Source organism: Rhinatrema bivittatum, chromosome 6, assembly GCF_901001135.1.
Source record: "Rhinatrema bivittatum chromosome 6, aRhiBiv1.1, whole genome shotgun sequence".
In the NCBI taxonomy this organism is placed as follows: Eukaryota; Metazoa; Chordata; class Amphibia; order Gymnophiona; family Rhinatrematidae; genus Rhinatrema; species Rhinatrema bivittatum.
This window is the reverse complement of record NC_042620.1, coordinates 253,237,175-253,263,024: the sequence shown is the minus strand read 5'-3', so window position 1 is coordinate 253,263,024 and position 25,850 is coordinate 253,237,175. Positions and strand designations below refer to the sequence as shown.

The following is a 25,850-nucleotide window of genomic DNA, read 5'->3' as shown; positions in this document are numbered from 1 at the left end:
GATTTAGTAATCATGTGTAATATGGTCCAGTTCGAGTCTGTGCAAGTCCTCTCTGGATTTTAGTGAGCTGCGTCAAAATGTGCTTGGAGCGTGATTTACTGTGCTGGGCTGTGAGATCTGCTATCCTGGCTCTTAGTTGAGAGCAGGCTGCCTCCCTCTTCTTCTTAACATGGGATGAATGGGAGATGAAATGACCCCTTATGTATGACTTAAAGCAATCCCAGACTGTGACTGGGGTGGGGACAGACCCAGCATTTATTATAAAGAAGTCACGGATGTCCTGGGTTGAGGTCTGTATAAACAAGGGGGTCTTGTAGAAGAGAGTCATTAAGCCACCAGAATTTACAGCCATGTTCCCCAACAGGTATTCTGAGTTGTAGTGAGACGGGAGCATGGTCGGACCAGGTCACTATTCCTACCTCGGGTCTGCTGGTCAGATGAAATAAGTTTTTGTCTACCATCAGGTAATCGATGCGGGAGTAGGAATCGTGTGGCTTGGAATAGAATGAGTAAGACCGTGAGTGTGGGTAAGTGGTTCTCCAAGAGTCCACTAGGTTATGTTCTGATAGGAGATCTTTAAGAGCCCTGGTGTGGACCATTGCTGTATGAGTAAGTCCCTTAGAAGTGTCTAGGGATGGGGACAGAGTTACATTGAAGTCTCCTCCTACAATAAGATAACCCGAGGCATGTTGGGTAAGGATATGTTGAAGGTGTCTAAAGAAAACAGCCTGTTCCCTGTTCGGGGCATACACAGTAAGTAGTGTGAAGTCAAGGTCAAACATCGTAACACCTAACAGTAGATATTGACCCTGTGGATCTGAGATGATTTTCTTGCACTCTAACACCGTATGGGATGCAAAAAAGATGCCCACTCCTGCATACTTGGCTTGTTTATTAGCAGCAGAGAAAAACTGATATTGAAATTTAGGGGACTTCATTAATGCTTCGTATCTACGGGTTAGGTGCGTTTCCTGCACAAATAAAATATCCGGCTTGGAGGATGCCGTCTCTCTATAGAAGAGGGATCGCTTCTGGGGAGTATTGAGACCTTTAACATTTAATGAGTACTTTAATCATAGCCATTCATATATTGAGTACATGTTCAGAGAACATGTAAGAGGTATCCATGCCCCCTAGTGAGCAAGGGATACCAGCTATGATAATGATGAGTAACATAGAGGTTTCAGGAACAGATATGTCAAAATTGATATAGGATGAAATAGAAAAATCAACCTGCCATTAGCAAAAAATATGCAGCATGGAGGAGCGACACATCAACAACCACAACAGCAAAAAGACAAATTATCATGACCCCTATGGGGACCCAAACATTCCTGTGATCCCCTGAAACAGTGTCTGCCATAACCTCCAAGCAGACTGACTCCCATCCCAAGTTGAGGAAGTGAGTGAGATCACTAAGTCGAGAGATGGAACACCCCCATCCCCCTCCCCCCCCCCGATCCACAGCTTTACTGACACATAGTAAAGGTAAACAATTCAACCGCGTTCCATATTCATTATAACATTTAAATTCATGCTATATCAATTATATGACCCCCTGACAATGAAGGATTTGAAACCCCTTACAGCTTGAGCAAACATGAAGTTCAGGTCGGGCCCTGAATTGGAGGGGAGCCCCCCTGATTGTCGGCGGAGCAGACTATTCCGCTTCCCCACTGGTGGGGAGGGTGAGCAGAGTAGGATCTGGCGCTCTTTTGAAAAGGCTGTGGCGCTACATGGCCCATATTAGAAAGGCTTGGTAGGGCTTCCTCCGGAGTTAAGCATCTATGCGTGATGCCATCGTGAAAGAAGGAAAGGCCAAACGGGTGTGTCCATCAGTATCTTACAGATTTGTTGCGAAGAAACGTGGTCACTTCACTGAAGGACTGCCTGCTTTGGAGGGTCGCCAGGGAGAGGTCTGGAAAAACAGCGATTTTATGATTTTCCCAGGACCATTCATTCCTCTCCCGTGCTGCGGCCGCGATCTGCTCTTTGACTTTGAATGAAGTGAAGCAGACGATAATGTCCTGCGGACGATTGGGCTGGGGGGCGCGCAGGGCCCTGTGCGCTCGATCAAATTGGATTTCAGGGGGGTCAAATTCCCCATGTTTGTCTCCCGGAGCACGAAGAGGCAAAAGTCGCGAACCAGCACATGGCAGTCTTCAGGCCCTGTCGCCTCTGTAAAGCCCCTGAAACGGAGATTGCTCAGTCTTGCTCTGTTTTCCAGGTCTGCGATTTTAGCTGTGAGTTGTGCATTGTCAGCTCGGAGCGTATCTTAGGCATTTTTATTTGCAAGTATTTGTTCAGACTGGCCCTTGACCTGCACGTCGATATCTCCTACCCGGTGGCCCAGGGCCGTGAGGTCCTCCTTCACTTCCTCCACGTGTGCTAATAGTTCCTGACGATAAGCTTTTAAATCTGACCTTATCTCAGCGAACCATTCTCTGAATTCGGCCCGGGTCGGGTGGTGTGGTCTGTTAGTGCGCCGTCTGCGGAGTCGGAGGTAATTAGGGAGGGTTCGGGGAGTTCAGCGCGCGAATCTCCGCCATCTTGGCCTCCGTCCTCCCCTTCGGGGGAGCTGCCCACATCTTTGTTACTCTCCTTTTGGTAGGAGAAGCGTTGGAGATCTGGATTTTTTTTTTCTTGCTGGTCATATCGCGGTGTAACTGCAGGCTCCCAGAGCTAATTGGGGCCAAAATGGTCAAGTGGAACGCGGATTGCTGCGGCTTTGTCGGGGAAGCGATGGGAGCCTAAGGATCAAGCTGCCATCTCACAGCGTGACGTCACGCTCCCCCTCTACAAGTCAAGGCCCATTCTACTAGAGCCCAGGCAGTGTCCTGGGCAGAAACCAGAATGTCGCCCGCCAAGATTTGTAGGGCGGCGACATGGTCCTCCATCCACACCTTCTCCAGGTTCTACCGCCTGGATGTTCAGGCTCGGGAGGACACGGCATTTGCAAGGACAGTACTAAGTGGGTCATGGGCAGCCTCCCACCCGGTTCGGGAGTAGCTTTTATACATCCCATTGGTCCTGAGTCCATCTGCTATACGCTAGGAAATGGAGAAAATACTTACCTGATAATTTCATTTTCTTTAGTGTAGAGAGATGGACTCAGCATCCCACCCTTGGCTGCCGTTACTCATGGAATTTCGACTGATACAAGGGTAAGCCATGCTTGCCTTCACTTTGGATACCCATACTACCAGGTGTCGACCGCTTTCCGGTTGAGGGCCAATTCAACCAGATCAAGTTAATCAAGTTATAAAGTTTAACCAAGTTATGAAGTTATTAAAGTTAATCAAATTAGTCAGTCACACATACATCCACAATGATTGAGGAGAATACTGAAGAGCTGCACTTCCTGAAGGGGTATATGTAAAAGGGCTGACGTCAGATTGAAATCTGATCCATTTGCTATCAGGAGTACACTATACCCATTGGTCCTGAATACATCTGTCTACACTAAGGAAAACGAAATTATCAGGTAAGTAATTTCTCCAATACCTCTCTGCATTGGGAGAAATAGTTAATGTCTTGATAAATGCTCATCCATAAAATGCCCATGTTAATATTGTATTCATGGTTTTACTCAAATTTGTGTGCACAAACTCCAACTACGTCCACCCCCTAATCTTGACCTGAATGACCCTTCTCTACCAATCATCAAAAAAACCTGAAATCTTGGGGTCATAATCAACTCCAGCCTTTCCATGAACAACCAAATATCTTCATTGGTAAAAAAAAAAAAAAAAACACGTTTTTTTTTTTAAATTACGTATGTTGAAAAGATTACGCCCACTTTACATTTCAACGAATTTAGAACAATACTTAAATCCTTAATATTCAGAGGTCTGTACTACTGCAATGCGTTACTTATTGGTCTCCAACAAAACGTCCTCTACCCACTACAACTGATCCAGGACTCTGCGGCCTGCGTTCTCAAAGGAACTTCTCGCAGTAATCATATTTCCCCAATTCTTTACACCCTTGACTGGTTACCAGTGGACTTTAGAATAAACTATAATTACTATAATCTATTGAATGACGATGCCTCCTCATGGCTCAGTACTTCGATTTTCAGAAGGCGTTTGACAAAGTTCCTCATGAGAGGCTTCTAGGAAAAGTAAAAAGTCATGGGATAGGTGGCGATGTCCTTTCATGGATTGCAAACTGGCTAAAAGACAGGAAACAGAGAGTAGGATTAAATGGACAATTTTCTCAGTGGAAGGGAGTGGACAGTGGAGTGCCTCAGGGATCTGTATTGGGACCCTTACTTTTCAATATATTTATAAATGATCTGGAAAGAAATAAGAGTGAGATAATCAAATTTGCAGATTGTGATAAATTGCAGGAAGACCTTGTGAGACTGGAAAATTGGGCATCCAAATGGCAGATGAAATTTAATGTGGATAAGTGCAAGGTGATGCATATATTAGAAAGGGAATGGTGAATAAAACGGAAAATGTCATAATGCCTCTGTATCACTCCATGTTGAGACCGCACCTTGAATACTGTGTACAATTCTGGTCGCAGCATCTCAAAAAAGATATAATTGCTATGGAGAAGGTACAGAGAAGGGCTACCAAAATGATAAGGGGAATGGAACAACTTCCCTACGAGGAAAGACTAAAGAGGTTAGGACTTTTCAGCTTGGAGAAAAGACGACTGAGGGGGGATATGATAGAGGTGTTTAAAATTATGAGAGGTCTAGAAAGGGTAGTTGTGAATCGATTATTTACTCTTTCGGATAGTAGAAAGACTAGGGGGCACTCCATGAAGTTAGCATGGGGCACATTTAAAACTAATCGGAGAAAGTTCTTTTTTACTCAACGCACAATTAAACTCTGGAATTTGTTGCCAGAGGATGTGGTCAGTGCAGTTAGTATAGCTTTGTTTAAAAAAGGATTGGATAAGTTCTTGGAGGAGAAGTCCATTACCTGCTATTAAGTTCACTTAGAGAATAGCCACTGACATTAGCAATGGTAACATGGAATAGACTTAGTTTTTGGGGTACTTGCCAGGCTCTTATGGCCTGGATTGGCCACTGTTGGAAACAGGATGCTGGGCTTGATGGACCCTTGGTCTGACCCAGTATGGCATTTTCTTATGTTCTTATGTTCACAGCTTCACATTTATAAACCATCTAGAAGCCTTTGATCTGCCCATACAAACCTACTAGAAGTCTCGACCATTAAGACTGCACGATTAGACATAACCAGAAAGCGAGTGTTTTCTGTAGCGTGACCCCAACTCTGGAACTCAATTCCAGATATTCTTAGAAAAAGCGTTTACCAGAAACAACTTATCAGCTCTAACTACACTCCCTGACTAGGTATCACCAGGCCTTTGACCGACCCTCGTTCTCCTGCCATGTCTAACTATAGCTCCGCCATCTGACACTTCCGCAGAAATCTATCTTTATTTTACTAACTGGTTTTTCCTTTTTACTTATACTTTTAAATTTAATTTATTTTTCTATTATCCTCTCTAATATGCATTTGTTTGTGAGTTGTTTTTACTTTCCTTTTACTATGTATTTATGCACTGTAAACTGTTTTGACTACTTCCTAGTTAAAAAAAAAAAAAAAAAAAAGTATATAAAAATTGTTTAAAACTATCAGGAATTGTTTTATGCACAGCTGAGTGCACCTTATTTCATCAGCCTAAGGGTTTGTTATATGAAGCAATTAGTTTTTGGAGGTGTTGCTTCCTTAATGATTATGCATTCATTATATTTCACTTTATGACCATCTCTCCCCCATATTGTGGAAGTTATCATCATAGAATTTAAATGTGTTTTGAAGATATTTCTAGGATAATTTTTCTTTAGTAATCGTTTCTGATTGAGATGTATCTTTTAGATTTTCAATGTGAAAATTCAATTTAAAAAACCCAAAACTTTGACATGTTGGCGGTAGTGGAGGGAAGGATAGCATAGATTTGCAGCTGGAACAAGGGAGAGAATGATAGCATTAAAAGGGATGGGACAACCAAAGAGAAGTAGCAGTTTTGGAATATTGGTGGGGAAGGTAAGAGAAGTAAGAGTGCTGCAGGTGCCACAGAGGTTTGAGGTGGGGTGATCAAGCAGTGGTTTTAGGGAAAGAACAGCAGCCGTGCTAATGTGTAGGGTTGGGATGGCAAGATGGATAACAGTGACTTTGGGAGGGAAGGATAGAACCAGCTGCACTGAATAGCTTAGAGGACACGTTGGGGCCAGTTGCCATGATTCTGCAGCATCATAGTAAACTGTGGTCCTTGGATGAAACTACCAGAAATCAATTTTTTGTCACTGGGCAAACAAATGTCTAGTATCTTTCCACCTTTGTTTTTAGTGCTGTAGGACTTTTTCATTCTCAGAGGTATGAATGGTATATTTTATCTTCTGCTAGTACAGGACTTCTGTAGTTTTGCAGTGTACAATTGATAATGTGTGTCTCATTGCAGAAACTATATCCCCTCTAAAGTCTCACAGTGGAAGTGGAGAACAAAGAGAGAGAAATTACAGCTGATACAGGTAAGGATGTCTTCTCTGGAGCAATGAGCCACTTTGGTAGGGGGGACAGGAGGAGAGGGAGAGGGTTTTACTTAGTCAGGACTGAAGAGCCATCCTGTTGCTAGTTGGTTGAACAATTTCCTTTTATGTTTCCATGTGATGTTACTTTGCAGGCACTTTAAACAGGTCCCTATCTGATTGCAGTAGATTGGGATTTGGTAGCTGGTGCCAAGATTAAATTCTCCCTCTCCGTTGTAACCCGCAGCAAGTCTATGCCTGTTCCTGCTGCGTTACTTACTCAGACTGAGAGACAACTTTCTTGCAGCAATGAGACACTTGCACAGGCAACGTTTGCTGGTTAGCTATTGTGTTACTGCTTGGCTTTGTCTAGTGTGTTTTTGTTTGCTCTTTCTCTCTCTCCTTCTCTCTCATTTGTTCTCACAGACTGTCGCAAGTTAAGCGGTCCCGAGCATAGGCTGGGCCGCCAAGGGACCCAGGAGCTGGAGAGCTCTCCCCGGCAGCCGGCTGACCAGAATGTGGCCGGTTCCCAGCATGCTCCCAAGCAGGAACCCAGCATCCCTGCTGTCATGGACGCTATCCAGGAGAGCCGCCCAGAGCAAGTGGGGAGGAAGATGCACATGGGCTTCAATTCCCAGCAACCCCACCTTCTGCAGACACAGGTACTGTACAAATGATGGAATGTCCTTATAGCATAGGGGCTGTACTGTGTGAAATTGTCTTGTATTTACAGACCTCTTCTATGATTGATAGACTGTGCCCCAACTGGACAGAATGACTAGGAGCAACCTTGTTTCCCTCTACTCCTCGGGGATCCCTGCCTCCAGTGGTGGCATCTCACCACCACCGCGCCTATCCCGTTCTTCTGAATCCTGGGAAAGTTCCTTAGTCTTCGAAAGCCCTCGGCTGCATCGTAGGGGAGGGATCCTGTCAGATCCAAGCCTGCAGAACCAGGGCCCCAAGGGGCAGAAGTGGGAGAAGAGCCATGCGGAGATAGCTGAACAGGCCAAGCACGTACGTATCAGATCCAAACTGCAGGAGAAGCCCTAATTATTATAGTCCTTGTTCATGTTGCCTGTCTTTTTTTTTTTTTTTTTTATCTTCCCTTTTCTCTTCTCTTGCCATTGAGTTGAGATTTGGTGCATCTTTCTTAAGCTACTTGATTCTAGGCATGAGATTGGATTTGTTTTGTAACCCTTGTAGTGTAAACTCTTTCCCTAGCAGCATCCATTTCAGCAAGAAAGCACTTCTTAAAATTGGCAATCCTCCTGCCAGTAGGTGGTGGTGGAGGAAATTGGAGATTACATTGCGAGGGGGTGGGGGAGTGAAGGGTGGTGATCTTGTGTGCCTATGCTCACAGGATGCTGTAAGAAAGGGGAAAGTATGGGCAAGGGCACAAGACCTGTCTACCCTTCCCCCATGCCCACAATACAAAAAGAGTATTTTATTTATTTGTAGAGTTTTATATACCGTTATTCAGTAGAGCCATCATAACGGTTTACAAAATATGCAATTATCATTCAATAAAATGCAATTATCATAGTAGTTGGGAACAGTAGAGATTTTGTGAAAAATAAACATTTTTTCTTAGAAGAGAAACAGTAGAGGGAGGAGAACAATACAAAAAGAGTAGAGTGTAGAAGAGGAAAGAAATGGGAAGGAGAGGGGGCAGGTAAATGGGTTATGGAATGTGTGTTCTGAAGTTATCATTTGCATATCGTGCATGTGGGTGATGTCCTTGATACTTGGAAATGGATGTCTTCTAGAACTTTTTAGGAATTTCTTGAAAGATCTCTATGCAAGTGTCGCAGTTTCTGCACACTCTTGACTTGCAGTATACCTTATTTTCTGTCAATAAGCAGTCTGAGTTAGCCATGATCTCTGGGTGATACCATCTGGTTGGCACCAAATAGACTTCTGTCACACCTTTTTATCTCTTTCTTTCTTTTTCTTTCAAAAAGAAAAGTGATATTTACATGTTTTTTTTTCTCTGTGGCTTTTGCCTTGCTGCTTTGGCAGCCCCTCGGTAGCACTTCACTGTTAATTATGAGAGAAAAAACCCAGCAGAAGAAAAAAAACATCCAAAATGTCTCAACTAAAAAAGCTGGTAAGCGGTTTCAAGACCTGCATGTGTGAGCAACTCATGTCTGTAACTGATATGCATGAAGTCTGCTACTGCTGTTTGGGGCCCGATCATGACCAGTCTGGCTGTCCAGCATGTGGTAAAATGTTATCACGGACTCAACAGAAAAGAGCGGGAAAGATAGAGAAACTGCTTTAGGCAAAACTAGACTTCAGTCTTTCCTCTTCTTCCCCGAGTAGAGCATTGAGCATCACTCCTTAGGTATGAAACCTACTCATGCTTTATCCGCAAAAGTGGAAACAACCAGGGAAAGCACCCATGCGCCTTAAAAAAAAAAAAAAAGCACTACCTGTGCCCAATATAACGCTTGCCCTGAAAGAGCTGAAGATAGGCCATTTGAAGCATGCAGCGCTGGAGAAATACGGTGTGTTGGGGAAGCAGTTGGATGTCTTGGTTAGAACGGCACACAGTCAACACCTGGTGCCGACCATGTCAGTGCCACAGACGCAGGCGAAGTGTATTGTCAGATGCCCTGGCCCCATTGATGCATGTGAAACGCAGTATGTTGGATACCTTGAGTCCCTCGAAGCACATGACATGTGATGTCGGCCCTGTTGAAGTGAGTCTATAAAAAGTGCATCGGAAGACCTGAATGCATAAGACTTCCCCCAAGCACTTGGTCACCCAGCTCAATCTCCCTGACTCCATCAATAAAATGTACAGAGCACACAATCAAGGCCTGGCATCACCTGTCTGAGGAGAGATTCTTCTTAACTTGTATCTGCATCGGAGCTGGGCATCCTCACAGCCGCTTTTCTTACGGGGCATGGCATATCTAATTCCAATCTATTTGTTAGCACTCTACCAATTAGTCACCTAATTACACAGTGACTGATTAGAAGGGCCAGAGCCTATCTGCTCCATTGTCCCACTCTATTCCGCTAAATCATCTGCAATGCAGGTGGATAATGTACTCGTGCCAGAAGAGGATACAGAACTTCTCTCTCCCAATCAGAATATAAAACTTCTTTGGAGTAGATCACTGATATTGTAAAGTCCCTCTACTTTTTCACCAGGTTTGGGTGCACTGTTGCCAGCACCCATGATATATCTCTTCTGCATCCTCCATCTGTGGTCATGCCAGGAGCACCTCCTTTCTCACCACAGAAAGAATCTTAGACCAGTGAGGTTGGGAGCAGGGCTTTCTCCACTGCCAGCTCCTCCAACTTTGCTCGCCTCTCCACTTATGAGGCAGAGTCCCCAGGAAGCTTAACGGGAATCCCGTCAGATCTATCTCCAGTACCACTGGATCATACTTCTTCCCCCCCCCCCCCCCCCCCCATCCCCCTAAAGATTTTTTTTTTTTTAACTTTTTAAAATTTAAACAGTCAGCAGACACTTGAAAATATATCCAAGGGTATAGCAACAATTAACATCTCTAGACTCGTGTTACACAGATTAGTAAACTGTATCTCCAAAGCCCATACAAGGCTATCATGATTTACTCCCTTCATAAAATACATCAACAGGACATTACTGTGCTGAACCCAGTCCTCTGGCAGTCACTTACAAGGTCTCCATAATTTATCATACAAAAACAACTTCTTACGAAGAAAGAGTCATCTTTTCGATAACTGCTATATTGTGAACTTTGTTTATCCCAGGACAAGCAGGATGCTAGTCCTCACATATGGGTGACGTCAGTAACGGAGCCCTAGTGCGGGAAAACTTTTGTCAAAGTTTCTAGAACTTTTGACTGGCAGCCTGAGGCTACTGGGCATGCTCAGCATGCCATGATATTCTCTGCCACAGGGGTCTCACTTCAGTCTTCTTTTTTCCGCGCCGCTGGATAGCAGCACGGACATCGGAGCCCTCTGAGTTACCTCAGTATTACTATTATTCTCCATTAGGGGTCTCAATAAAACTTTTTCTCATCACCGGCTGGTGAATTAATTCGATTTTTCAAAAAAAAAAAAAAAAAAAGAGAAAATCTTTTTTTTTTCAATTCCTTTCATCGACGGCCGTCGAAGAAAGGATGTCTTCAGGGTTCAAAAAATGCCCAAAGTGCAACCGCACAATGTCGATTACTGATCCACACGAAGACTGCGTTCGCTGTCTCGGAGATAAACATAGGTCAAAACAGAGAATGCTGTAACACCACAATTTTTTTGCTGAAAATACTAATCACCACATGTGAGGGAATATTTTTTGTACCAGACCTCATAAGTAGGCATAAATTGTAATGCTAAATAGCATATATTCAAGTTTGCCAGAGTTTATAATCACAGGTCATTTGATAGTTTTTTTCATGTGCTTTTAAATATGCTTTCATAAAACCTTTACACCAACGGTGAAAATAGAAGTTGTCAACTCTTTTTTTGTATTCATTAATAAATATTAAATGTCTTTATAGCATAGACTTAGCTTAATGAATGGTGAAGAAACGCCATGTTCTTCCTGTGAGGCTAGTGTGAAACAAAGCCCGACACTGGATCCGTGTTTCGGCTCATGCCTTCGTCGGGGGCCGAAAATAGCTGTCAATACAAAAATGCGCAATTTACTCAAAACATTAATCCAAAATTAGTTTAATACTTATCGATTGTAGTGGGCAACATCAGTACACCAACTTGTACGGGGCGGCTTGTGATGGCGGCGTCTGCCGATCATACGTTTCTTCAACAAAGTCAAACTGAGAGCGCGCCTTTACTTAAACGTGCTTCCTGCTCAATTTCGTCAAGCATCGCCGTATACACCCTCCATGGTTACGGAACAGTCATCGAGAAACAAGACATCGGTTCCAACGATGACAAAAGCTAAATCCACGATGCCTTTTGCCTCTATAGAGGAACCATCATCTGAATCAAGATTATATTCGATACTTCAAAAGAAATATCAGGACCTTCTAGATTCTCTACCTTCAAACCCGGTGGAAGAGGAGGATTCTTCACAAGAACCCATTCCAGGACCTTCTGGTGTGCCTCCTCCACATCCACCTACAAAACCAAGTCCTCATATTCCAGAATATGATACCTGGAGTGACACACAATCTGACACATCAGAAACCTTTATGTCTGAACCGTCTCCGCCTCAACCAAGAAAGCAATCTCCACCAGAAGACCTTATTTATTTATTTATTTATTTTAAGTTTTTCTATACCGGCATTCACAATAAATATTGCATCATGTCGGTTTACAATTAACAAGTGGATAAGGAACAAGAGGCAACAAATAACATTGATCTTAGTAATAATAGAATAATGATAATAATAGTAGTAATAAAACATTAAACAAGAGGAGGCTAAGGAATGCAGTTACAATAAAACAGGGGAGTAATATAACTTGGATCGTAGAAAAGAAGCAGGGGTTTAATTGGAGAAAATCAATGCCAGTCATTGTGCTTAAAGCAATGATGAATAGCCCTTATGAGGTAGGGATATTAATTACCATTGTAAGGGCAAAGTCTGATTTATTGTAAGATAATGGAAGATAAAAGAGGAGAAACCTTACTTTCTCCTCTTTTCTCCAGGAGATGGCCGACTCTATACCATTCAAATTACAATCTGATCAGGATCTCCGTCACCAGACTCTTGAGGTACTACAATTTATAGATCCCCCCAAGCAAGTCATGGCAATACCTATCCATGATATTCTACTTCAACTTCAATAAAGAATGTGGGAACATCCCTGTTCAGTTCTTCCCATCAATAAAAGAATGGACTCCACCTATTTAGTCCAACCTGCACCGGGATTCCAGAAATCCCAGCTACCGCATTCTTCTGTGGTCGTAGAATCAGCACAGAAAAAAGCAAAAAGATCCAGGGTGCACTCCTCTAATCCTCCAGGGAAAGATAACAGGTTCCTGGATACATTGGGAAGAAAAGTTTTTCAAGGTGCAATCCTCAATTCTAAGATTGCAGCCTACCAATTGTACATTACACAGTACCAAAGGAACCTCTGGAAGCAGATGGAGGAATTCATACCATCTTTGCCCCAAGAATTCAGAGAACCAGCACAACAGCTGATCCAAAAAGCCTTTGAAGCTGGTAAACATGAAGTGAGGGCTGCCTATGACTCTTTTGAGACTGCCTCAAGAGTAGCAGCTTCTGGCATAAGTGCTCGTAGATGGGCCTGGTTAAAAGCATCAGACCTCAGGGCAGAGGTCCAAGAAAAATTAGTAGACCTTCCCTGCACGGGGGATAACTTGTTTGGCACTAAGGTTCAGGAAGCAGTCTCTCAGCTTAAAGAGCATACGGAGACCTTGAGGCAATTATCTTCCATACCTCATGATACCGCTACCCACGCTGTACGTCGTACCCAGCGAAGGGATATACGTAGGCCCTATTACCGGCCTAAAAGATACTATCCACCGGCTACAAGGCCTCGCCAACCAAGATCCCAGAACAGGCCACAACCTCGCCAACAAAGAGCATCCAGACCTGCACCCCCTGCTCAAACAGGTCCTACAGCTGGTTTTTGAAAACATCTCCAGAGAACCCAGCCAATCTCTAAATCCTCACCCCCACTTCCCAGTGGGAGGCAGATTATCCCACTTCTACAGCATTTGGAACACCATAACAACAGATCTATGGGTTCTTTCCATTATACTCCACGGCTACAAGCTCGACTTTCTTACAGTACCTACAGAGCTTCAAGCACCCGTGATTCCTCTCAGCAGAAATCACATCCCTCAACTTCAAATAGAATTATCCACCCTTCTGAAATCCAGGGCCATAGAACCAGTGCCCCAGTCTCAGCAGGGCAGAGGATTCTACTCCCGATATTTCCTCATTCCAAAGAAATCAGGAGGCTTACGACCCATCCTAGACCTCCGAAATCTAAACAAATTTCTAAAGAAGGAAAAATTCAGAATGGTATCCCTAGGTACCATGCTTCCACTCCTTCAAAAGGAAGATTGGCTTTGTTCTCTGGATCTTCAAGACGCTTATGCTCACATTCCAATATTCCCTCCTCATCGCAAGTACCTGCGCTTCATGGTGGGTCATCAACATTTTCAATACAGAGTTCTGCCGTTCGGACTTGCCTCTGCTCCCAGAGTATTCACAAAATGCCTGGCAGTAGTAGCAGCACACTTGCACAAGCAAGGTGTACATGTCTTCCCATATCTAGACGATTGGCTCATCAGAAGTCAGTCTCAACAGGGAGCAATCAATTCTCTCAATCAAACCATTGCTCTACTTCACGCCATGGGATTTCTCATAAATTATCAAAAGTCCCACCTCATACCGTCTCACTTGCTCCAATTCATAGGAGCAGAGTTAAACACCATCCTTTCAAAAGCGTTTCTACCCAAGGATCGAGCAGAAACATTAGCCGTCCTAGCACGCTCGATGCTCTCAAGCACGCACACAACAGCTCATCGTATTCTAATCCTGTTAGGACACATGGCCTCAACAGTTCATGTCACTCCCATGGCAAGACTAGCCATGAGAGTAACCCAATGGACATTACGGTCACAATGGATCCAAGCCATTCAACCACTACATTCTCCAATTCAGGTAACCCACCAACTGCGCTCTTCGCTCCATTGGTGGATCAACACGAACAACTTGCGCAAGGGCTTACCCTTCCAACAACCAGTTCCACAAATCACTTTGACTACAGATGCATCCACCTTGGGTTGGGGAGCTCACATAGACAGTCTCCAAACTCAAGGAACGTAGACAAACCTCGAAGCAACATATCAAATCAATTTTCTGGAACTTCGAGCTATACGTTATGCCCTGCATGCGTTCAAGGACTGTCTTTCACACAAGACTATTCTGATTCAAACAGACAATACAGTTGCCATGTGGTACATCAACAAACAAGGAGGTACGGGCTCGTATCTCCTTTGTCAAGAAGCTGCACAGATTTGGGGCTGGGCACTGAATCACTCAATGTTCCTACGGGCCACTTATTTGGCAGGCATACACAACGTAGTGGCGGATCGACTCAGTCGTCAATTCCAACCACACGAGTGGTCCCTGGATCCTGCAGTAGCGACCAGAATATTCCAACGTTGGGGACATCCAACGATAGACCTTTTTGCGTCACATCTCAATCACAAAGTGGACAAGTTCTGTTCTCTCCGCATACAAAAGAACCAACCAGCCAAGGACGCCTTTGCTCAGCCTTGGAACTCAGGCCTACTATACGCGTATCCTCCGATACTGCTCATAACCAAAACTCTTGTGAAGCTACAACAGGACAAAGGTACCATGATACTCATAGCCCCGTATTGGCCTCGACAAGTATGGTTCCCCACACTGTTGGATCTCTCAGTCAGGGATCCAATTCGACTGGGCATAGCGCCCACTCTCATCACTCAGGATCAGGGTCGGTTACGACATCCCAACCTTCAGTCCCTGTCCCTGACGGCATGGATGTTGAAAGCTTGATTTTACAACCTCTCAATCTTTCATCCCATATATCTCAAGTACTCATAGCTTCACGTAAACCTTCCACAAGAAAGAATTACGCTTCCAAATGGAAAAGATTCACCTACTGGTGCAAGCAAAACAGCATGGATCCTTTTACTTGCACCATTCCTTCACTACTAGACTACTTATACCATCTTTCAGACTCTGGTCTTCAGACTTCATCCGTAAGAGTTCATTTAAGTGCAATCTCAGCTTACCATAATAAAGTAGGAGATGCACCAATTTCTACTCAACCTCTCATCAGCAGATTTATGAGAGGTTTAACTCAACTCAAACCACCAATTCGACCTCCAGTCGTACAATGGGACTTGAATCTGGTCTTAACAAGTCTTATGCGTTCCCCTTTCGAACCCATAGCCTCCTGTGACATGAAATTCCTCACATGGAAGACTGTCTTCCTCATAGCCATTACATCGGCTAGAAGAGTTAGTGAATTACAAGCTCTGGTCACGTACGCGCCCTACACAAGATTTTTCCTTGACAAAGTAGTCCTCCGTACACATCCAAAATTCCTTCCCAAGGTGGTCACTGAATTCCATTTGAATCAATCTATAGTTTTACCCACATTTTTTCCAAGACCTCACTCTCACCAAGGAGAAGCGGCCTTGCATACTTTGGACTGTAAACGTGCTCTATCTTTTTATTTAAACCGAACTGCAGTTCACAGAAAATCCACTCAGCTCTTTGTATCTTATGATCCAAACAAACCAGGTAAAGCAGTGGGTAAGCATACTCTTATCCAGTTGGCTAGCAAATTGTATACAGTTTTGCTATGAATCTGCAGGCCTTCCTCTCCAAGGACGAGTAAAGGCACATTCAGTAAGAGCAATGTCAACCTCAGTAGCACATTATCGTTCAGTGCCAATTCTTGACATCTGTAAAGCAGCAACATGGAGTTCCCTTCACACCTTTGCAGCTCATTACTGTTTGGACAAAGAAGGACGACAAGATTCAGCCTATGGGCAATCTGTCTTAAAGAACTTGTTTCCAGTTTAATCCCAACTCCTTCTACATCCAATCTGCTGGGATCTTCGGCTGACTCATTCTTCGACAAGGCATTCCGGTTACCTGCATGGACAATGACTCAGCCTCTAGCTTGCTAATCACCCATATGTGAGGACTAGCATCCTGCTTGTCCTGGGATAAAGCAAAATTGCTTACCTTGTAATAGGTGTTATCCCAGGACAGCAGGATGTAGTCCTCACGGAACCCACCCGCCACCCCGCGGAGTTGGGCCTTCCTATTTTTCTACTCTTATTTTTGCTCCTGCTTATTGCTACATACAAGACTGAAGTGAGACCCCTGTGGCAGAGAATATCATGGCATGCTGAGCATGCCCAGTAGCCTCAGGCTGCCAGTCAAAAGTTCTAGAAACTTTGACAGAAGTTTTCCCGCACTAGGGCTCCGTTACTGACGTCACCCATATGTGAGGACTACATCCTGCTGTCCTGGGATAACACCTATTACAAGGTAAGCAATTTTGCTTTATGCCAGTGAGAAACTAGCGACTGTGACTTTCAGTATATTACATTCGTAAATCTAACAGCATATATGAGATGATTATATAATTTGTTGGGAACTGGCTAAAAGACATGTCAGCCCAGAGCCAGAGAAGGTACATTATTGGTGTGAGACTTGCAGGACAGCGCAGAATGTCTACCTGTTTCCAGAAGCTCTGCACTAAGGGACATGTCCACCAAACATGAAAATGACTCTTCCTTTCCACGTTCTCTAAAATATTTTACCAGTGGGGAGAACTTAACGAAGTATAAAGGATATTAAGTTCTCACCAATTTATACATTAATTTAGGTCTATGAATGCAAATAGAAATTCTATATACTCTTCCAATATTCATCCATTCTCTGACAGATGTAGTCCCAGGTCTGTATTTTATTGAGCTATTAAGTTAGCATTAGGCTGTTTTTCCTCGTTGGATGAGGTAATTGCTCTGTAAAGAGAGGAGATAACCCTACTACCTACCCTGATAGCATGAGCACCTGCATCACTCGCGAAGTCATCCTCCTAACTCATAGCGCCCCCTCTGACGTAGATGGCATAGAGTCCAACAGGAAAAACATCCTGCATGAGACTAAATGCAAAATTGAATCTTTATGGGTAGAAATCCCTTGTGTGTCGGGGAAGACTGTAGTGATAGGAGTATACTAGCGTCCACCTGGTCAAGATGGTGAGACTGACAGTGAAATGCTAAGAGAAATTAGGGAAGCTAACCAAATTAGTAGTGTGGTAATGGGAGACTTCAGTTACCCCAATATTGACTGGGTAAATGTATCATCGGGACACGCTAGAGAGAGAGAGTTCCTGGATGGAATAAATAATAGCTTTATGGAGCAATTGGTTCAGGAACCGATGAGAGAGGGAGCAATTTTAGATCTAATTCTCAGTGGAGCACAGGATTTGGTGAGAGAGGTAACGGTGGTGGGGCCGCTTGGCAATAGTGATCATAATATGATCAAATTTGAATTAATGACTGGAATTGGAACAGTATGCAAATCCACGGCTCTCGTGCTAAACTTTCAAAAGGGAAACTTTGATAAAATGAGAAAAATTGTTAGAAAAAAACTGAAAAGAGCAGCTGCAAAAGTAAAAAGTGTGCAAGAGGCATGGTCATTGTTTAAAAAAAAACAAAAAACCATTCTAGAAGCATAGTCCAGATGTATTCCACACATTAAGAAAGGTGGAAAGAAGGCAAAACGATTACCAGCATGGTTAAAAGGGGAGGTGAAAGAAGCTATTTTAGCCAAAAGATCTTCATTCAAAAATTGGAAAAAGGATCCAACAGAAGAAAACAGGATAATGCATAAACGTTGGCAAGTTAAATGTAAGACATTGATAAGACAGGCTAAGAGAGAATTTGAAAAGAAGTTGGCTGTAGAGGCAAAAACTCACAGTAAAAACTTTTTAAAATATATCCGAAGCAGAAAGCCTGTGAGGGAGTCAGTTGGACCGTTAGATGATCGAGGGGTTAAAGGGGCACTTAGAGAAGATAAGGCCATTGCGGAAAGATTAAATGATTTCACTCTGGGTACTGTCCCTGCCATATAACACTCAAATCACATTTAATCGGACTCAATCTTGTAACTTTGTAAATAATTTGCTGTAAGTTATTTCCCCCTCTTCTCGCTCTAACTCCCAGTTATTTATTTCCCTGTTTTATTGTAACTGTCACTCTCCTTACAATGCTCTTGTTACAGTTGTTTGAGTTATCTCTTTTCTTGCACACTTTGTTAAATGTAAACCGGTTTGATGTGATCCATGTCATGAAAGCCGGTATAGTAAAAATAATAAATAAATAAAAATAAATAAAATATAAAGCTTTAGATATACACATCAAGGTTAACAAAATTTCTTTGGCAGGCCAATAGGGATTTGCTGGTATAGATAAATAAGCCTTGGTAAATTGTTCATTTTAAGGATACCAATTTGCCTTTCCCAAGTAATCGGAAGTCCTGACCAATATAGAAACATAGAAATGACTGCAGAAGACGACCAAATGGCCCATCCAGTCTGCCCAGCAAGCTTCGCACTTTTTTTTTTTCTCTCATACTTATCTGTTACTCTTGGCTCTTAGTAACCTTTTGGTTCTTTTTCCCTTCCACCCCCGCCATTAATGCAGAGAGCAGTGTTGGAGCTGCATCTAAGTGAAATATCTAGCTTACAGGCCGATACAGTAAGGAGCAGTAGGAAGAGCCGCGTTAGTGCCGGGCGCACCCGCGGTTGCCGCACGCACAGTCCGGCTCACCTACCACTCTATACTGTATGTAAATAGCTTGCAAATGCAAGCTGCGTCCAAGAAGCGTCCGTGAAGCATTAGGCCCGCGCAACCCATTTTACTGCATAGAGCGCTATACAGTATCCTGGGTGCGCTGGCCTAACGCTTCACGGACACGCTGGTATCTGTCATTTCAAATGACATTTGAAATGACAGGTACCAGGAAGTGGACGGTTCTCCTACGCTCGGGATTGCCAGTCCTCTTCCCTCCTCCCGAAGCAAGGCACGTAAAGCAGCCTTGCTTCGGGAGGAGGGGAGAGAGAACTGGCAGTGTATAACACATTGTGGATAACACATTGAAATCGTCGGTTCAGTGTGCTGCAGCAGTCAAAAAAGCAAACAGGATGTTGGGAATTCTTAGAAAGGGAATGGTGAATAAAATGAAAAATGTCATAATGCCTCTGTATCGCTCCATGGTGAGACCGCACCTTGAATACTGTGTACAATTCTGGTCGCCGCATCTCAAAAAAAGATATAATTGCGATGGAGAAGGTACAGAGAAGGGCTACCAAAATAAGGGGAATGGAACAGCTTCCCTACGAGGAAAGACTAAAGAGGTTAGGACTTTTCAGCTTGGAGAAGAGACGGCTGAGGGAGGTATGATAGAGGTTTTTATAATCATGAGAGGTCTAGAACGGGTAGATGTGAATCGGTTATTTACTCTTTCGGATAGTAGAAAGTCTAGGGGGCACTCCATGAAGTTAGCATGGGGCACATTTAAAACTAATCGGAGAAAGTTCTTTTTTACTCAACGCACAATTAAACTCTGGAATTTGTTACCAGGGGATGTGGTCAGTGCAGTTAGTATAGCTGTGTTTAATAAAGGATTGGATAAGTTCTTGGAGGAGAAGTCCATTACCTGCTATTAAGTTCACTTAGAGAATAGCCACTGACATTAGCAATGGTAACATGGAATAGACTTAGTGTTTGGGTACTTGGCAGGTTCTTATGGCCTGGATTGGCCACTGTTGGAAACATGATGCTGGGCCTAATGGACCCTTGGTCTGACCCAGTATGGCATTTTCTTATGTTCTTATGTTCTTACATTTTAACTTGCCAACATTTATGCTTTATCCTATTTTCTTCTGTTGGTTCCTTCTAATTTTTGAATGAAGATCTTTTGGCTAAAATAGCTTATTTCACCTCCCCTTTTAACCATGCCGGTAATCGTTTTGCCTTCTTTCCACCTTTCTTAATGTGTGGAATACATCTAGACTGTGCTTCTAGAATGGTATTTTTTAACAATGACCACGCCTCTTGGACATTTTTTACTTTTGTAGCTGCTCCTTTCAGTTTTTTTCTAACAATTTTTCTCATTTTATCAGTTTCCCTTTTGAAAGTTTAGCACGAGAGCCTTGGATTTGCACACTGTTCCTCTTCCAGTCATTAAATCAAATTTGATCATATTATGATCACTATTGCCAAGCAGCCCCACCACTGTTACCTCTCTCAGCAAGTCCTGTGCTCCACTGAGAATTAGATCTAAAATTGCTCCCTCTCTCGTCTGTTCCTGAACCAATTGCTCCATAAAGCTATCATTTATTCCATCCAGGAACGTTATCTCTCTAGCGTGTCCCGATGATACATTTACCCAGTCAATATTGGGGTAATTGAAGTCTCACCAAAGAAGAAGCAATCTCTTGCACATCTGCAAGTAACAGAGAGCACTGGTGCAGGCAAACACTTATAACCACCAAGGATTTCCAGTAAATCTTATTTTTAATGTTTCAAACACAAGAGGCTTGAAATGGCAACTCCGTAAAGCATAACATCAAATTTCAGCAGTTCCCCGACACGGTTCTGTGTTTCGCTAGGCTGCATCGGGAGGGACCAGAGGCATGATTATATCTACAAACATAAAACATATGTACACAATTGAATGGTGGAAAAAGGCTACATCAACTACAACATAAACTTTTAGCATATAGTTCACATACCTGTGACAGCGTTGTACGGAGCGCGAGCGCCCTCACAGGTGACAGGTATTTAAAGAGCAGAAAAGGCGCGAACATGGAAAATCTCGCGAGAACTGTCAACCACCCTATCAATCAAACGTCAGCGGCTCCATCCCCTCAGTCAAACAAAAACCATTCTATATCTTTGTTAAGGCCTTTTGGAAACACTGTATCCAAAGTGAAAATCCATCTCTGTTCCCTCCTTCCAAGGATCTCGGGGAAATCACCACCCCGAGATGGGTGGCGAACCACCTCAATTACCGTGAAGGAGAGGTCAGAGATGGTATGGCCCTGCTGGGCCCAGTGAGACACCAGGGGCTCGTCCATCCGCAGGGAACGAATATTAGAACAATGTTCTATCATTCTAGTTTTTAGCATCCTGGTGGTTTTACCGACGTACAAAAATGGACAGGGGCAATTGACGACATAGATGACTTCTTTTGTCACGCAGTTAGACTCAGAACGGAGCTTAAAAAACCGGCCGGAGGTGGGCTGTGTGAACCCAGAGCAGGCAGACGTGTGGCTGCACATAGTGCAGTGTCCACATGGTTGATGGAAACCACCCGTACCACTAGCCCTGTCAATAATTGGCAGTGCAGTATGTACCAGACGGTCACGCAGATTTTGGCCCCGACGAAAAGTGAAACATAGAGGACTGTGAAAGAGTTCTGTAAGTTTTAGTGAAGACCAATGATGCCGGATCATACTGGCAATGGTCCTACCCATAATTGAAAAGGGTAAAATACAGTTGTTAGCGCCATCATCTGAATTCGTGGGTGAAAGGAATAGCCAGTCCCTATGGGTATACAGAGCCCTCTTAAAGGCTTTCTTAACCACTCTAGTGGGATAGCCACGTTCCAAAAAGCGGATCGTCATATTATGTGCTTGCGACAAAAAATTCTACACGGGTAGAGCACAGGCGGCGTAACCTTAAAAACTGCCCCGTGGGTATATTGTCACGTAGGGCTCTAGGGTGACAACTCTGGTAGGACAAAAGGGTATTACGATCAGTATTTTTTCTGTACAACGTAGTCACAAACTTATCTCCTGATACTGAGATCAAAATATCCAAAAACGGGATTTCACGCGGATGGATACAAAAATTGAACTGTATATGTCTACTCAAAGAGTTGACCCAATCAATAAACATATAAAATTGCACGTCTGTCCCACACCAGATGATGAATATATCGTCGATATAACGACGCCACAAAGAAATAAACCCAAACCAGTCAGAGGGATAAATGAAATCTTTCTCAAATTGGTCCATAAATAAACAGGCAAGGCTGGGGGCCATTGTAGCCCCCATAGCCGTGCCTTTTATCTGTTGGTAATATATGTCTTGAAATTGGAAAAGATTTTTTGTAAGGGCCAATTCAGATAGGCGTAGTAAAAATGATGTAGGCACCCAGTGTGGCCTAGGACGAGTATCTAAGGTATTTGCAATTACCCGGAGAGCCTCATTTTGGGGGATATTGGAGTACAGCGAAACTATGTCTAAGGTGGCAAAGAAGAAATGTTCATGAGGAACAACCAGCTCAGACAGTATAGAAATTAAGTGAGAAGAGTCCTGGACATATGACTTAATCTGTGGGACAAATGGTTTTAGAAACACGTCTACAAATTGAGATAGCGGTTCTAAAAGGGACCCAATCCCAGAAACGATGGGGCGGCCAGGAGGGTGTACCAGGGTTTTATGAATCTTAGGTAAAGTGTAAAATAAAGGCATTATAGGATTGGAAGTGACCAGAAACTTAGCCTCTTTGTTGGTTATTATATGTCTGTCTAGTGCCATTTCAAGCCTCTTGTGTTTGGAACATTAAAAATAAGATTTACTGGAAATCCTTGGTGGTTATAAGTGTTTGCCTGCACCAGTGCTCTCTGGTAATTGAAGTCTCCCATTATTAATGCAGTACCAATTTGGTTAGCTTCCCTAATTTCTCTTGCCATTTCACTGTCAGTCTCACCATCTTGACCAGGTGGACGGTAGTATACCCCTATCATTATAGTCTTCCCCGACACACAAGGGATTTCTACCCATAAAGATTCAATTTTGTATTTAGTCTCATGCAGGATGTTTATCATGTTGGACTCTATGCCATCCCGGACATAAAGCGCCATAGCTCCTCCCGGGTGCTCCTCTCTGTCATTGCGATATAATTTGTACCCCGGTATAGCACTGTCCCATTGGTTATCCTCTTTCCACCATGTCTCTGAGATACCAATTAAGTCTGTCATCATTCACTGCTATACATTCTAATTCTCCCATCTTACTTCTTAGACTTCTGGCATTAGTATACAGACATTTCAAAGTTTGTTTTTTGTTTGTATTTTCATTCTGCTTTTTAATTGATAGTGATAAGTTAGAATTTTTTTAGCTCAGGTGAGTTTTTAGTTACAGGTACTTGGACTGTTTTTCTAATTATTGGAACCACACTGTCGGGATGCCCTAATTCTAATGCATCATTAGTATCCTTTGAAGATACCTCTCTCCGAACCATGCACTGCTGAGCAACTGTCGGCTTTCCCCTTTGTTCTGGTTTAAAAGCTGCTCTATCTCCTTTTTAAAGGTTAGTGCCAGCAGTCTGGTTCCATCCTGGTTAAGGTGGAGCCCATCCCTTCGGAAGAGACTCCCCCCCCCCCCCTTCCCCAAAAGGTTCCCCAGTTCTAACAAAACTGAATCCCTCTTCCTTGCACCATCGTCTCATCCACGCATTGAGACTCCGGAGCTCTGCTCTGCCTGCCTCTGGTGACCTGCGCGTGGAACGGAGCATTTCAGAGAATGCTACCCTGGAGGTTCTGAATTTAAGCTTTCTACCTAAGAGTCTAAATTTGGCTTCCAGAACCTCCCTCCCACATTTTCCTATGTCGTTGGTGCCCACATGTACCACGACAGCCGGCTCCTCCCCAGTACTCCCATTTGGTCTCTCCTCTGCCCCGCGAGTATTCACGAAATGTCTTGCTGTTGTTGTGGCACACTTACGCAAACAGGGAATAAACATATTCCCTTACTTGGACGACTGGCTTCTGGTATCTCCCAATCCACAACTCCTATAGCAACAAGTGGAATGCACGCTCCTTTGTCTACAAAATTTGGGATGGATAGTGAATTACGAAAAGTCTCATCTCCATCCCTCCCTATCCATTCAATTCATAGGGGCATTGATTCAAACACCAATATCCAGAGTTTTTCTCCCTCTGGACAGAATCAAAACCTTACAGTCCCTTTCTCAGACTTTTATGTCGGACAGTAGTTCCAGCTCGTCAAATACTGGTACTTTTGGGACATATGGCGGCGGCAATTCATGTAGTCCAGAATACCCGTCTCCAGTGGGGTCTGAAATCTCAATGGAATCAGTTGACCCAGCAAATGTCTCACAAAGTAAGCGTAACACGCTACATGAAAAAAGACATCAAATGGTGGCTCCAACCGTCCGTTCTGGCAGAAGGAATCCCCTTCCAGCTTCCCCCTCATCAGATAATACTCACAACAGATGCTTCTACGATGGGATGGGGGGCCCACCTCTTTCATCTCGACACTCAAGGTCTTTGGTCCGCAGCAGAGCAGTCTCCAAATAAATCTACTGGAATTAAGAGCAATCAAGAACTCTTTGATAGCATTCCAGTTATGGTTACGAGGGAAGTCTGTGATGATCCATACAGACAATCAAGTAGCCATGTTCTACATCAACAAACAGGGGGGATCGGGTTTATTGACACTTTGCAAGGAAGCGGTTCAGATATGGGAATGGGCAGAACGCAACAAGATCTTCTTACAGGCATCCTACCTTCCAGGTCTTGCGAACACGAGAGCAGACAAACTGTGCAGAGTTTTCCATCTCCACGAATAGTCGCTCAATCAAGTAGAAGCAGAAAAGATTTTCGCTCAATGGGGAACTCCAGACATAGACATCTTTGCATCGGAAAACAATTGGAAAGTGCAAAAGTTTTTTTTGTTCCTTTCTTCCCAGTGCACACAGAATGTCACAAGACACTTTCCTGATTTCTTGGGGGAAAGGTCTTCTGTACGCTTTTCCTCCCATTCCGTTAATTTTACGCACAGTTCAAAAATGTATTGTGGACAAATCAGACCTAATTCTGATCGCTCCAGTGTGGCCAAGACAACCATGGTATCCTTATCTACTTTGTCTCTGTCACCCAGGCAATACTCTTACCGAAAGACCCCTTTCTTCTTTCTCAAGACGCAGGAAATTTGATTCACCCCATGAAGTCCTCCCTTCATCTGACAGCATGGAGATTGAATGGCAGTTACTCAGTTCTCTGAACCTTTCTCCAGATATCTTGGACGTCCTCGTAGTATCACGAAAGCCTTCTACCAGAAAGAATTATGCTTTCAAATGGAATAGATATTCAAAATGGTGCACCAATAATAGACTGGACCCTCTATCTTGCCCACCTGAGATGCTGTTAACTTATCTCCATCAATTATCCCGCTCAGGCCTGGCAGTAACTTCGATTAGAGTTCACCTTAGTGCAATTGCAGCTTACCATCTCATGAATGAGGGCTGTTCCATCTCTACCCATCCATTAATCTCCAAGTTCATGAAAGGCTTGCTTTGTCTGCACCCGCCCTTCAAAAAGACAATAGTACCATGGGATATTAACATAGTTCTTGAAGCGTTGATGAATCCACCTTTGAACCCATGTTAACCTCCACGCTTAAATTCTTGACTTGGAAGGTGCTTTTCTTAGTGGCCATCACTTCGGCCAGACGAATCAGTGAACTTCAAGCGTTAGTGATCAATTTTCCATATCTTCAGTTTCACCATGATAAGGTGGTTTTACGAACCCACTCTTCATTTCTGCCACAGGTAGTACATAAGAACATAAGAAGTATCTGCGTTTCATCTGAATGAAGCAATCTCCCTTCTGGTTTTTTCCCCAAAACCACACACTGACGATCGACATAAGTTTCTTCATACCTTAGATTGTAAAAGAGCCTTAGTGTATTACAAGAACAAAACAGCCTCACTCAGGCGTTCGTCTCAATTATTTGTCTCCTTCAACCTAAACAATCCAGGTCAAGCGGTATAAAAAAGAACTCTCTCTA

At 43.5% G+C, this 25,850-nt stretch overlaps 1 protein-coding gene across 1 annotated transcript in view; it reads left to right on the top strand.

Annotated features, from left to right (window-relative positions):
• SRCAP (Snf2 related CREBBP activator protein) overlaps positions 1–25,850 on the top strand; it is an 845,719-nt gene that overhangs the window by 42,675 nt on the left and 777,194 nt on the right. Inside the window, 3 exon segments of the mRNA XM_029606814.1 lie at positions 6,445–6,514; positions 6,938–7,173; positions 7,265–7,525. Coding sequence (XP_029462674.1) covers positions 7,081–7,173; positions 7,265–7,525 — 354 coding nt within the window. The 5' untranslated portion in view covers positions 6,445–6,514; positions 6,938–7,080.